This window comes from Diabrotica undecimpunctata, chromosome 9 (genome assembly GCF_040954645.1).
Source record: "Diabrotica undecimpunctata isolate CICGRU chromosome 9, icDiaUnde3, whole genome shotgun sequence".
Taxonomy (NCBI): domain Eukaryota; kingdom Metazoa; phylum Arthropoda; class Insecta; order Coleoptera; family Chrysomelidae; genus Diabrotica; species Diabrotica undecimpunctata.
Window position 1 is genome coordinate 4,676,698 of NC_092811.1, and position 14,159 is coordinate 4,690,856.

Sequence of the window (14,159 nt, forward strand, 5' to 3'; positions counted from 1 at the left end):
TGTTGTATTTTAAAAAGAACCGATGATGTCATCACCTTAATGTTTATCACCGTGTATAATAAAATTTTATTGTAAAATGTAGAACATTAAACTTAAAAATCGGCGTGTTTTAAATTTTTTTAAAAAGGCTTTTCATTTAGGAAATATCGAATTTATTCCATACTTTACGGACACACTGTATATCTTTTGTATAGGCTATCCATTGTTCTGTTTCTATTTTGTTTAGATTTGTATTTTCATTAATAATATATATCAATATTTAACAACAAAAATAACTACTATAAGTAATAGACTAAATAATAGATGTTATTTTAAAATTAATGTAAACTACTTAGTGCAGTTTGTATGTTCCTTGCGAAGGTCAGCACTTGATGTTTATGTCACGTCAATGGAAGTTTCCCGAAAATTCTCTACCGTATTTTGACGGTTCTAACAAGGGAGCGAAAGTGAGGTTTTGTTCTCGAATAATAGAATAGTTTTGAATATTCGAGATCGTTTTTGTTTTATTTTGTCTTTGTTGTTTCATTAATAATTGTACAAAGTTTATTTTAAAGTGATCAAACTTTATTATTTACTATATTTTATCAAATTTCTTCATACTAATTGGCTAATTAATTTACGTATGGACGGTGTGGTGGAAGTGTACGGTCTGCAAATAAGAGTCCCTGGAATAAACAAATAAAATAACTTTTAAACTTATTAATGAATCAAACTGAAACTATGAGTGTTTATTAAAGACCGCCATATACAACATTTGGCGGAATAACAAGTGCCTATTTGATTTTTAACAATAGTTATAAACAAATAACGTTTTTGCCTTATTTTGTAGTTTTTGAAGCAACAAATTAATTTTACAACTTTTAAAAATCGCCATTTTACAGCTTTTTTTATGTATTAAAAGATAAAGTTTTGTAATCTTTCCTAAATTAAGCTTTTTGATGCTAAGAAAAAAATCGAACAAATGGCATTTTTTACACAAAATTATTATTAAGTAAAAAAAGACGCCGAAATTTATGCGGAAAACATAGGATTTCTTTATATAGGCCTATAATAACTAAAAAAATTGTCAGATATCTGGATTAATCACAGTCCCCAGAGAAATCTTATTTCTTCGGTCTAAGTGATTACAATCTTACATTTGAGGCTATGAGAGCAAGAGTGGGCTAACCCCAAATATTGAATACATGGATTTACATGAACCAACAATATATACATTTTTTTGAAATTTTATAAAATTAAAATATGATGCCAAAAGGTAGTCATTGCTTACAAATCATTAACTAATAACAAAAAACTCGAAGATTTTGCAGTATATTTAACAAAAATATAAAAATTTAAGCTTTTTTTGTGGATTAGACCGTTTTTGCATCAGTGTGCCCTTAAAACTTTTAATAGGAATGTGGATTAGACCTAGAGTACAATACAATTAAACAATATCAATGTTGAAAATATGCTTCAATAAAAAACAAAATTTATCGCCAATGAACTCTTCTTTTTGCTCTATAGTGGATCTTATTGTTCTGGTGCTTGTGTAAAATCCATGATGTATTGGAGGTATCAATGAAAGTAATTCCAAAAGATCTTTTTTTCTTGCTTCAGTTATTGGATGTCCATTGGGATAAAGATAATCTACCTGAAGTATTTCCCTGAATGTCCTCTTTTTGACATCTAGTGAGTAAAAGAGACCATCTGCATTATTGCTGTATTTGTAGTAAATTGTAAATCAATTTGTTGTCTTGTATTGCAACCACTGAATCTGTAACCATTGGACTTTTGAATTTTGTATATCAAGTTTGTGATTTGTTATATTTCTTTCTAACTTCTTCGTAGAATAAAAATCGTTTTCTGTCATCTTTATGACCGTAAAATGTGCTTTTTTTCATGCATGTGCTATTACCTTTATCCAGTCGTCAGGTACGTAGATATCTTTAAAAAAAATTTTTGCTTACTTATTACTCTGAAATCTTGGTCACAGGCAAGGTAAGAATGTCTGCTGACTAAAAACTTATGATCAATATTTTCCACCACAATATCAGGATGTGACACAATAAAATCGCAAAGGACAGCTATTTTAATGTTACGGTTCTGCCCTCCGCATTGATCGGAATATAGTATTAGATTTTTTTTTGTATAGACTCCCAAGACGTAAGCCCACAACTGGCGTTTATAGTAAGAAATTCCAGTGCTGATAACTGGTGTGGGCAACGTTCGCATCAAGTTAAATGCAATCACTGTAATTTCTTCAGGATTTTGTTTTGCATACTCTGCATCTTGTTTGATACCACATCTAGCACGGTCTGCTTTTCGTTGGTGAACCTCTAGTGTTACTTCAAATTCAGGTTTTTCTGCTTGAACTGTTGAGAACTTTATTTTATTGTTCTACAAATCACATTTAGCATGTTCTCCTTTGTAAAAGTTATAAAGGATTCCTAAACTCTGCACTACACAGTCAAATTTCCACCTTAACATAAACATCTATTCATTGGAAGGTTAGATTGTGTGATACATATCCTTGATTAGCAGTTAAAACCGGTCTATCCTACAAAGAGGATGGTTAGCCCACTCTTGCATTCTTTTACATATTTATGTATTGAACAATTTTGGTCTATTCCACAACTTCGTGGGTTAGCCCATTCCTGTTTTCAAATTTTTGTTATTTTCTATAATACAAAATCACCTTACTGGAGAGATTTATGTTATAATATAGGGAAATGTTGGTTAGACTGGTTAGGTCATTAGAAGTGATTGCAATCTATAACTCAATTATCAACAAAATGTTGGTTAGCCCACTCTTGCTCTCATAGCCTCATTTGCTCTAATCACACTAAGATCTAAGATTGAAAAATGAGTAAAATATCAACATTAAAATGATGACATGATTGTGAAAAAGATTTGGCAAAGCTGTCAAGATTGTAAAAATTCTCAAGATGGGACTAGATATATGGAAGAAAAGTTGTATATCAACTGGTTTGCTTATAAAATTAATAAATATAGTAAATAATACAGTTTGATCACTTTAAAGTAAAAATTGTACAATTATTAATAATCTAAAAAGACAAAATAAAGAAAACGATGTATAATAAATACTCCAAAATTATTTTATTATTCCAGAACAAAACCTTATTTTCGTTCCCCTGCTATAACATCCAAAATACGGCAGAATTTTCTGGAAACTTCCATTGACGTGACACAAATATCGAGCGCCGACCGTCGCAAGGAACATACAAACTACACTAAGTGTTTTACTTTAATGTTAAATTAGCATCCTCTATTATAGCACTATAATATTTTTCACCTAAGAAGACCGCTTTGCAATTAAATGCTGGTAACTTTATTACTAGCGGACCAAATAAGCGGCGACATATTTTACACAACTTTTATGAATAACATTTTACTGCTCTGTTGTTTCAATCAGCACTGCTCAACAAGTTATCGTTTATTGGTTTTAATATTTTATTGCAATAGTACGAGTACGGATATTTATTTAAACAGTGAATTTATTACATGTTAATAATATATCAAATAATCCAATCCCAATAATCAAAGTTATGCCTTTACAAGAACATATTATTTGAAAAATAAGTATGTGATAAATAATAATAAATTTAATAAATATAATAATAATCATTGAAAAATGATTCATGCTGTTTAAAAATATCTTTCTGTTAACGACACTGTCATCGACAATGTAGATCAAATTCAAACGTCATCATATTTCTCTTCTGTTCATCGTTAAAAATTAATTGATGGTCGTGGGTTGTATTTTTGTTATTTAATAATTTAACAAAATACATAATCAGCAAAAATCTTATTTAAAACATTCGAACGGTTTTTGCAATCACAATCAATGCAGTGTTTATGCTTGTTTAGTATTGGCTGTTAAATAATTTGTGTTTGATTGTTTCGTCTGTTGTACAACCCTCGTCCTTTTTAGGGTATAGTAGTTGTATATTAGTACCTCTTTTTTTATAGTAGTGTAGTGAAGCGGTACTTTAAAGCAAAATGAGTAATTTGGAAGTAAATAAAATACAGTCGAAACGTAGAGTGTTATCTCCAGAAGAACGGCGTTTAGTTCTAAAAGTCGAAAGTTATTTCAATTTGGAAAAAAATAATATGGGTCAATTGACATCTGTATGGCAGTTCACAAACGCAAGCAGCTGGACAAAAGAAGAAATAATAAAGTTGTGGTTGACAGAAAAGAAAATTTATCACAGTGACATATTTTTAAAAGTCGATTTACTTCAGAGGTGTGGAGAGCACAAAATTCAAAAGAAATTTGTTACTGACCAAATGGCTCTTAAATATGGCCATGAAGTTCTTCGACTTCCGCTCTACCATTGCCACTATAATGCAATTGAGTTAGTTTGGGATATAGCCAAACATTTTTATGATAAACATGCATCCAATACAACAGATGACGCTAGCGTTCTTCCTTCGTACCTTCGGTCTAATTACTGGTTTGCATACTCTCAATAGCTTTGGTATTAATTACTGGACTACACGTGTTTAAACATTTTGTTTTGCTGAAAACTCGTAAGTGATTTAGTGTCAATTTGTTTCACGGTTATATTTAATACAGTGTCTGCAGAAAGTAAAGTCTTGGATGTATTTGTTTCAAATTTGGACATACCAGCAACTTGGCAAGTATTTTCCAATTTAACTGCATGCAAAACCATTCGTATAATTTTCACTCTACGCCAAATAGAGACTTATAGAGACCTTGCTGAACCTTTGATGTCGACAAATAATTTCGAGTATTCAAAATATTCCGTCCCACTTCTTTTAACACGGCCTGTATATACATATTATATTCATTTTATTTGCCTTTGATACAGTAAAATCAAATATTATTACTGAACATAAAATACAGGAAATTAAATATTAACGCCCACTGTTTGAGGCCCACTGATCATATCTTAATTATATATCGTACATCATAGGGTAAAAGGAGTTTATAATAGTAGTAATAATAGTGTCAAAGACTATCTACATTGGCATAAAACAGTTCGTTAAAGAAAAAGTGATCAGTGCGTGGCAAATTTAGTGAGATTTTACCCATATATCCAGTGATTTAAAAATTGTATTAGGTGAACATTTAACTACCAAAAACTTAAGTAGCTTTCTTAAAGATACATCTTTATATAATTTAATATAATGCAATAACTAATGTCCACTAGTGTGATATACAGTATAAAAATATCGAGATCTAAGGCACAATCCAAAGCCAAATAAGGTAGCCAGGGAGCTCAAACTGTGCAAAATGGTGATTAACCACGAAATAACCGAGTCAAATCTTGAGATTCGAGTATCTGGGAGCGAAAATATCCAGCTAGAGAAACATTAAAAATAGTATAAGGAAAAAAGCAGGAAAGGCGGCCTATATATCAAGATCTTTAAAGGAATTAATAGATCTATGTAAAATTTAGAATATTGTACGACGAAGAAGAAAGATACGAGGGTAGTAGAAATAACTAGCCAGAATAACTTTCTAACAGAGTTAGGTGTTTTTTATTGATACTATTTTATACCTGAACACATTACATAGGTACCCACATTATTTGTATATTAAAATTACTGCAACTTCTTAGACAAGAAAATTGCAAATACTTTTAAAATTATTCGTCATTGGTTTATGACATTTCGTTGGGGATTATCAGCTATGACATACAAATTGTGCTATGGATAATTTTTAAACGGAGTATATTCGATCAAAAGAAAGTAAAAGAATAAAACAAAATGGAAACAGGATAGAAACAGAAGAATATAACTAGATAGAAGAAGAAGAATAAGCCGCGCAGATAATAGGAAAAAGTACTGGATACAAATTCATTTGTTATCTTTTTTTGTCTTTTATAAAAATTCTAAATAGATCTTCTAAATAACACAGGGCAAAGCATCTGAACTAACAGTGATCAGACACCCTTACTACAGCTATCTTATCAACCAAAAACTATTGTATTTCATTGAAAGTGAAAAGAATTCCAACATATTATAAGAAATACTTCGCTTTGCTATACCCAAAAAATTTTAAATATAATTTATAGAAAGTTGGGGTAGAAAAAAATGGATAAAAGATAAAGCGTTTAATAAAATAAGTGACTATTAAACTAATTATCAATTTTCTTTATCTAAAGCTTTTATAAATTAGCCTTCAACTATTTATTTTTTAAACTTTTTGGCTGTCTATTGTTAATCTTTTAAGACTTGCGTGCAATTGATTTTCGCCCGTTCTAGTTCATTCTTTACTATTATGGGTCAACGTACAGCGTACAGCTGTTTCTAACGATGGGACGAGAAGGTTCGATGAACATTCGAGATGATTCGGGTCGATTTTACCGTTTATATAAAAGCGAATCGGTACGGCGGCATTATCATTGTATTCAAATACGACGACAAGTAAACAAGTGATATCAAAGTAGTCAAGCGAATTATTTGACAAAGTTTTTGAAAGATTTGTGAATAAAAAGTATTATTTTGTGAAATTACATCAAGAAAATGGTTAAAGCTCCAGCAATTGGTATTGATTTAGGCACCACGTACTCCTGCGTGGGTGTCTGGCAGCATGGAAAAGTAGAAATCATCGCCAACGACCAAGGCAACAGAACAACACCCAGCTATGTTGCTTTCACAGATACAGAGCGTCTCTTGGGGGACGCTGCGAAGAATCAAGTGGCGATGAATCCTAGTAACACAGTTTTCGATGCCAAACGTCTCATCGGCAGAAAGTTTGACGATCCAAAAATCCAACAAGACATCCAACACTGGTCATTTAAAGTTGTCAACGACTGTAGCAAGCCAAAGATTCAAGTTGATTATAAAGGTGAACGAAAAACATTTGCTCCAGAAGAAATCAGTTCGATGGTTCTCACCAAAATGAAAGAAACTGCAGAAGCTTATCTGGGAACAAGTGTTAGAGATGCCGTTATCACAGTTCCAGCCTACTTTAACGATTCCCAAAGACAAGCCACTAAAGATGCAGGTGCCATCGCTGGTCTCAACGTTTTGAGAATAATTAATGAACCAACAGCAGCAGCCTTAGCTTATGGTCTTGACAAAAATCTGAAAGGTGAAAAGAATGTTCTAATATTCGACTTGGGTGGAGGTACCTTTGATGTTTCCATTTTGACCATCGATGAGGGCTCATTGTTTGAAGTAAGATCCACAGCTGGTGACACTCATCTTGGTGGTGAAGACTTCGATAACAGGTTAGTCAATCATTTTGCTGATGAATTCAAGAGAAAATTCAAGAAAGATCTGAAAAATAATCCAAGAGCTCTTCGACGGTTAAGAACAGCTGCAGAAAGAGCCAAGCGTACTTTGTCATCCAGTTCTGAAGCCACTATAGAAATAGATGCTCTTTTTGAGGGTATTGACTTCTATACTAAAATTAGCAGAGCAAGGTTTGAAGAATTATGTTCAGATCTCTTCAGAGGAACCTTACAACCTGTTGAGAAAGCCCTGAATGATGCCAAATTAGACAAAGGACAAATCCACGACATTGTTTTGGTTGGTGGGTCTACACGTATTCCCAAAATCCAACAACTTCTTCAAAACTACTTCAGTGGCAAACCATTGAATCTTTCCATCAACCCAGACGAAGCCGTAGCATATGGCGCAGCTGTCCAAGCCGCAGTATTAAGTGGAGAAACTGATTCGAAGATCCAAGATGTCTTACTGGTTGATGTAGCTCCATTATCATTGGGTATTGAGACTGCAGGAGGAGTGATGACCAACATAATTTCAAGAAATTCAAGAATTCCATGCAAACAGACCCAAACGTTTACAACATACGCTGACAACCAACCAGCTGTTACTATTCAAGTATTTGAAGGTGAAAGAGCTATGACAAAAGATAATAATCGTCTGGGAACATTTGATCTAACTGGCATTCCTCCTGCACCTCGTGGAGTTCCAAAGATTGAAGTTACTTTCGACCTGGATGCCAATGGTATACTCAACGTTTCCGCCAAAGATACAAGTTCCGGTAATACTCGCAACATCACCATAAAGAATGATAAAGGGCGATTATCACAACAAGATATTGACCGAATGTTATCAGAAGCTGAAAAATATAAAGAAGAAGACGAACGACAGAAAGAGAAAATAGCAGCAAGAAACCAACTAGAGGGGTACGTCTTCCAACTAAAACAAGCTGTACAGGACTGCGGAGACAAATTATCATCTGAAGACAAGTCAGCAATCGAGAGAGAATGTGAGAGCTGTCTAAAATGGTTGGATAGCAACACTTTAGCTGACAAAGAAGAATACGAAGACAAACAGAAAGAATTGACAAGAGTATGCAGTCCTATCATGACCAAATTGTACCAAGGAAGTCAAAATAACAATCAGTACAGTGGTGAAATGCCAGGTGGTTGTGGACAACAATACGGAGGATTTGGCGGAAGACAAAGCGGTCCCACAGTAGAAGAAGTCGATTAAATTTTTTATAATTTATCTTCAAGTTTCCATATTGTGATATTTGATTTATTTTTACAAGACTGTATTAGCAATTAATTTATTTTTTATTGTTAACTGTAGATAATAATAAATGATTATTATGTTTATTTGCGTTTTATTTCTATATTGTAGCTGTCAGCAGAGCTGGTAACTTTGGTAAACTTCCATATAATTTATTCGAAAATTTCGATAACTTTCTAACTTTTATTAATTAATGAAGGGAATTTAAATTTTATGTTAATTTTTCTTCTCAATTAATTTAATTAGAAGTTTTCTTCTCAAAATAATAAGTCTTCGAAATACTCTTTTAATCGTGTTGGTTTATGTGCCCTATTTTCAAAATTAGTCTATGTCTATAAGAATTTTTATAATTACTTGATGAACCTTTCGTTTTCTTTAGTTTGCTCATAAAAAATTTAACGTTACTTCAGTAGTTTTCCTCCATTATTTCCTAACGATAGGGAATACATGAAACATACCAAGAACAAATATAAAATCCGACAATAGAGTAGGTAAAAAAAATATAAAGAAATTAGAAACAAAAAAAAAATAAAAGTTGCAGAACAAAGCGGAGTACCAGTAGAAATATTGAAAGTTTGGGTAAGACTTTAGGAATTACATTTATTTTAAAAGTATTTTAATATTGTTCTGAAGCTATTTTCTTGTGGCATTTTAAATTAATTACTATTTAAATGGGAATAAGCCACAATTAAAGGTTAAAATACGTTTATTGACGTTTCAATTTCCACTTCGGAAATCGTTCTCAAAATACATTTATATTTTTTAGCCTAAAAAACCAGGTAGGGGTTTAGTTCAAAGGCTCAAAGGCAAACAAGGACGATTCAGAGGCAACCTTTCTGGAAAAAGAGTCGACTTCTCTTCTAGGACTGTAATATCTCCGGATCCAAATTTGGAAATAGACCAAGTGGGGGTTCCGAAGCACATAGCTAAAATCCTAACCTTTCCAGAGAAGGTAATCCACGCCAATATAGATGTTATGAGGACGTTAGTTATTAATGGCCCCGATAAGTGGCCTGGTGCCAACTACGTGCAACAGAAAGGATCTCAGTTTAAGAGATTTTTGAAGTATGGTAATAGAGAAAAGCTTGCGCAAGAATTGAAGGTAAGAACCAATTTTCCAAATGCAAATATCTCTAAAATGTACCAAAATATGAACCTTGCGATATAATTTAAGACAAATATGTTTTTTTTTACAGTTGGGTGACATGGTTGAAAGACATCTGCACGACAATGATGTAGTTCTTTTCAATCGTCAACCAAGTTTGCATAAACTGTCTATTATGGCACACAGGGCGAAAATTCACAACCATAGGACGTTCAGATTCAACGAATGTGTTTGTAATCCTTACAATGCAGATTTTGATGGAGATGAAATGAATTTACATTTGCCTCAGACCGAGGAGGCCAAGGCCGAGGCGCTTATACTAATGGGGGTGAGTACTGCTAGATACAGTTATTTTTTTTGTTTAACTTTAGATTAATACATAAGTTATTAGATTCAATAGTTCGTACGAGGTCACTTTAAAGAGGGTCAAATAAGAAACTTGCAAACTTGGGATATTGTTTTTAGTTTTTTTTGGTTTGGTAATTGCACTAATGAGATAAATATATTTTTATACTTGCTTTTAAACTAGGGATGTAAAATATTACATCGTTTTAATTTGTCAAATATTTGAACACTTTTTAGAGCTCAATCAATAATTTACAGTACTTCAAAGATATTTCGAGTTTTACACTGCTTTTTAAACAATTTGCAATTCTTTTGTCACTTTTGATGCTGTTTAACTGTGTTACTAGTGTTTATGAGTACTTTTATGGCTTCCGCAAAGCTTTTACCAGTTTCGCAAGGCTATTTAAATGCTTCCAATGCTGCTGAATCTTTATATGTTTTTTGGATGCTTTTATCGCTTCCATAATGGATTTTCGTTCTTTTGGAATGGCACTTAATGATTTTCTGGCCCTTTTTAGAGCCCAATCAATGATTTTTAATGCTTTACAATACTTCTTCGTCGATTTTAATGCTTCTAGAATGCTTTTTCGAGCTACTAAAATATTTTTTTTAAAATAATTTACAATTCTTCTGTCATTTTTATGTTGTTTAATTCTTTTACAAGCGTTTATAGGTAATTTTAAGGCTTCCTCAACGCTTTTCACAGTTTCGCAAGGCTATTTCGATGCTTCCAATGTTTCTTAATTTTTCTATGTTTTTGGATGCTCTTATCGCTTCCACAATGCATTTTCATGGTTTTAGAATGGGAGTTAATGATTTTTTGACCTTTTGAACACTTAGAGCTCAATCAATGATTTTGAATGCTTTACAGTGCTTCTTCAAAGATATTAATGCTTGTACAATCCTTTATAAAGTTTTTATGCTTTTTAAATCGTTTACAATTCTTTTGTTACTTTTTGTGCTGTATAACTCTTTTACAAGCGTTTATAGTTACTTTTAAAGCTTCCACAACGCTTTTCTTGCGTTGAAAGTTAAAAGTGGAAGTTAAAAGAATGCTTCTTTTAACTTTCACAATGTATTTTCATGTTTTAGAATGTGAATTAATGCTTTGCTGACACATTGAACACTTTTTGTATCTCATTTAATGATGTTTAATGCTTTTACTGTACTTTTTCGAAGGTATTAATGTTTCTACAATGTTTTTTAGAGTTTTAAAATAGTTTTTAAATTATTTACAATTATTTTTTTACTTTTTATGCTGTTTAACTCTTTTACAAGCGTTTATAGGTACTTTTAAGACTTTTAACAGTATCACAAGGCCATTTCTACGCATTCAATGCTGCTTAATGTTTCTGTGTATTTTGAATACTTTTTCCAACTTCAATGCATTTTCATGCTTTTAGAATGTGAGTTAATGCTTTGCTGACACTTTGAACACTTTTTGTAGCTTATTCAATGATTTTTAATGCTTTTACAGTGCCTTTTCCGAAGATATTAAGGTTTCTACAATGCTTTTTAGAGTTTTTACAATGGTTTTACATCGTTTACACTTCTTTTGTCACTTTTTATGAGGTTTAACTTTTTTACAAGCGTTTATAGTTACTTTAAATGCTTCCACAACGCTTTTAACAGTTTAGCAAGACTATTTCGACGATTTCAATGCTGCTTAATTTTCTATGTATTTTGAATGCTTTTTCCAACTTCCACAATGGATTTTCATGTTTTAGAATGCGACTTAATGCTTTGCTGACACATTGCACACTTTTTGTAGCTCATTCAGTGATTTTTAATGCTTTTACAGTACTTTTTTTAAAATATTAAGGTTTCCGCAATGCTTTTTATAGTTTTACAATGGTTTTTAATTATTTACAATTCTTTTTTCACTTTTTATGCTGTTTAACTCTTTTACAACCGTTATAGGTACTTTTAAGGCTTCCATAAAGGCTTTTAACAGCATCGCAAGGCTATTTCGATACTTCCAATGCTGCTTAATTTTTAAATGTTTTTAGGATGCCTTCACAATGCTTTCACAATGCATTTTCATGCTTTTACAATGTGAGTTAATGCTTTCTGACCATTTGAATACTTTTTAGAGCTCAATCAATGATTTTTAATGCTTTAAAGTGCTTCTTCTTCGATTTTAATGCTTTTTCGAGCTATTACAATAATTTTTTAAACCATTTACAATTCTTTTGTCATTTTTTATGTTGTTTAATTCTTTTACAAGCGTTTATAGGTACTTTTAAAGCTTCATCAACGCTTTTAACATCTTCGCAAGGCTATTACAATGCTTATAATGCTGCTTAATCTTTATATGTTTTTTGGATGCTTTTATCGCTTCTGTTGGAATGGGAGTTAATGATTTTCTGACCCTTTTAACACTTTTTAGAGCTCAATTAATGATTTTTAATGCTTTACAGTGCTTCTTCTTCGATTTTAATGCTTCTACAATGCTTTTTCGGGATATTACAATAATTTTTTAAACCATTTACAATTCTTTTGTCATTTTTTATGTTGTTTAATTCTTTTACAAGCGTTTATAGGTACCTTTAAAGCTTCATTAACGCTTTTAACATCTTCGCAAGGCTATTACAATGCTTATAATGCTGCTTAATCTTTATATGTTTTTTGGATGCTTTTATCGCTTCTGTTGGAATGGGAGTTAATGATGTTCTGACCCTTTTAACACTTTTTAGAGCTCAATCAATGATTTTTAATGCTTTACAGTGCTTCTTCGTCGATTTGGATGCTTCTACAATGCTTTTTCGAGCTATAACAATTTTTTTTTAATAATTTACAATTCTTTTGTATTTTTTATGTTGTTTAATTCTTTTACAAGCGTTTATAGCTACTTTTAGGACTTCAATAACGCTTTTAGCAGTTTCGCAAGACTATTTCGATGCTTCCAATGCTTCTTTATTTTTGCTATGATATTTTGATGCTTTTACCGCTTCCACAATATATTTTCATGCTTTTAGAATGTGAATTAATGCTTTTCTGACCTTTTGCACAGTTTTTAGGGCTTAACCAATGGTTTTTAATGCTTTTACAGTGCTTTTTCGAAGATATTAATGCCTCTACAACGCTATTTAGAGCTTTTAAAACGCTGTTTAAAACATTTATTTTTTTTTGGCACTTTTTATGCTGTTTATCTCTTTTACAATGGTTTATAGGTGCTTGTAAGGTTTCCGCAAGGCCTTTAATACTTTTTCAAGCATATTTTGGATGCTTTCCATGCTACTTAACCTTTATACGTGTTTTGGGCGCTTTTATTGTTTTGGTTGCTTCTTGACGCACCTTAGCGTTGTTGCTGATATAAAATCTGCTCTATTACTATCTTATTTGACCCATAACAAAACAAATATCATGTTAAAACTTATATATGTTCACATTGTAAAAGATAGATGACACTTAAAAGTTCAAATAAGGAATTTAGGATTTGCTTTTTTATTTTTTACCTTTTAACTTTACTTATATGGTTTTTTCGTTATAAATTATTCAGGGTAAGGTTGGAACTACTAAAAATAATTATATATCAGAGATATCTTGCAATACTACAAGCTTAAACGAATATTTATTGCTTTGGCAAGGTCACCGAGACGCTTTTGAGTCAGTTTACTGAGACACATATATTTTTTGATACTTGCTTTTAAACTAGTAACGTAGAGGTAGAATATTACATCGCTTTAATTTGTCAAATATTTCTTGTGTTAGTAACTTTTATTCGGCATTTTTAAACATCTTTAGAACTATTCGTAAAATAAGTTTACCTTTTTTCTCTATTTAATTGCTGGAACATAAAGTTCCGTTCAATAGTAGCATACAGCTTTATCAACTAAACAACGTTTAGAGTAAGGATTATTAGAACTGTCGCATCTGTTGCTTCTGCTCTTAATCTGTTTAGTCCATAGATTTATTTATAAATATTAAAAACAGTTTTAAATGTTTGTTTCTCTTTCAGAACAAAAGCAACTTGGTGACTCCCAGAAATGGAGAGCTCCTGATCGCTGCTACCCAAGATTTCTTGACTGGAGGTTATTTACTAACGAAGAAGGATACTTTCCTGGACTTCGCGCATGCTACACAATTGGCGGCGACTTTGTTAGCTGGAAACGATAGCCATATGAACATCGATTTGCCTCCACCTTGCATAATAAAGGTAATTTTCATATTTACTTCAATATGTTCAATGATATTGTTACGATTTGTTATTCATATACGAGTTTGGCCA

The 14,159-nt window shown here is 31.9% G+C and overlaps 2 protein-coding genes across 2 annotated transcripts in view; both read left to right on the top strand.

Moving 5' to 3' along the window:
* The window catches only part of Polr3A (RNA polymerase III subunit A), a 64,971-nt gene that overhangs the window by 8,892 nt on the left and 41,920 nt on the right, over positions 1-14,159 (top strand). The window contains exons 6-8 of the mRNA XM_072542590.1: positions 9,245-9,580; positions 9,675-9,911; positions 13,890-14,087. Of these exons, the coding sequence (XP_072398691.1) occupies positions 9,245-9,580; positions 9,675-9,911; positions 13,890-14,087 (771 nt within the window). The remainder of the gene's footprint in view (positions 1-9,244; positions 9,581-9,674; positions 9,912-13,889; positions 14,088-14,159) is intronic.
* On the top strand, positions 6,359-8,562 carry LOC140449427 (heat shock protein 70 A1-like). The gene has a single exon (XM_072542591.1). It carries the CDS (start codon positions 6,496-6,498, stop codon positions 8,437-8,439), a length of 1,944 nt encoding a protein of 647 aa, XP_072398692.1. The 5' UTR covers positions 6,359-6,495; the 3' UTR covers positions 8,440-8,562.

What these genes read in the sequence shown, in the direction of transcription:
- LOC140449427 (XM_072542591.1), top strand. Translation starts at nt 6,496, where the DNA reads ATGGTTAAAGCTCCAGCAATTGGTATTGATTTAGGCACCACGTACTCC.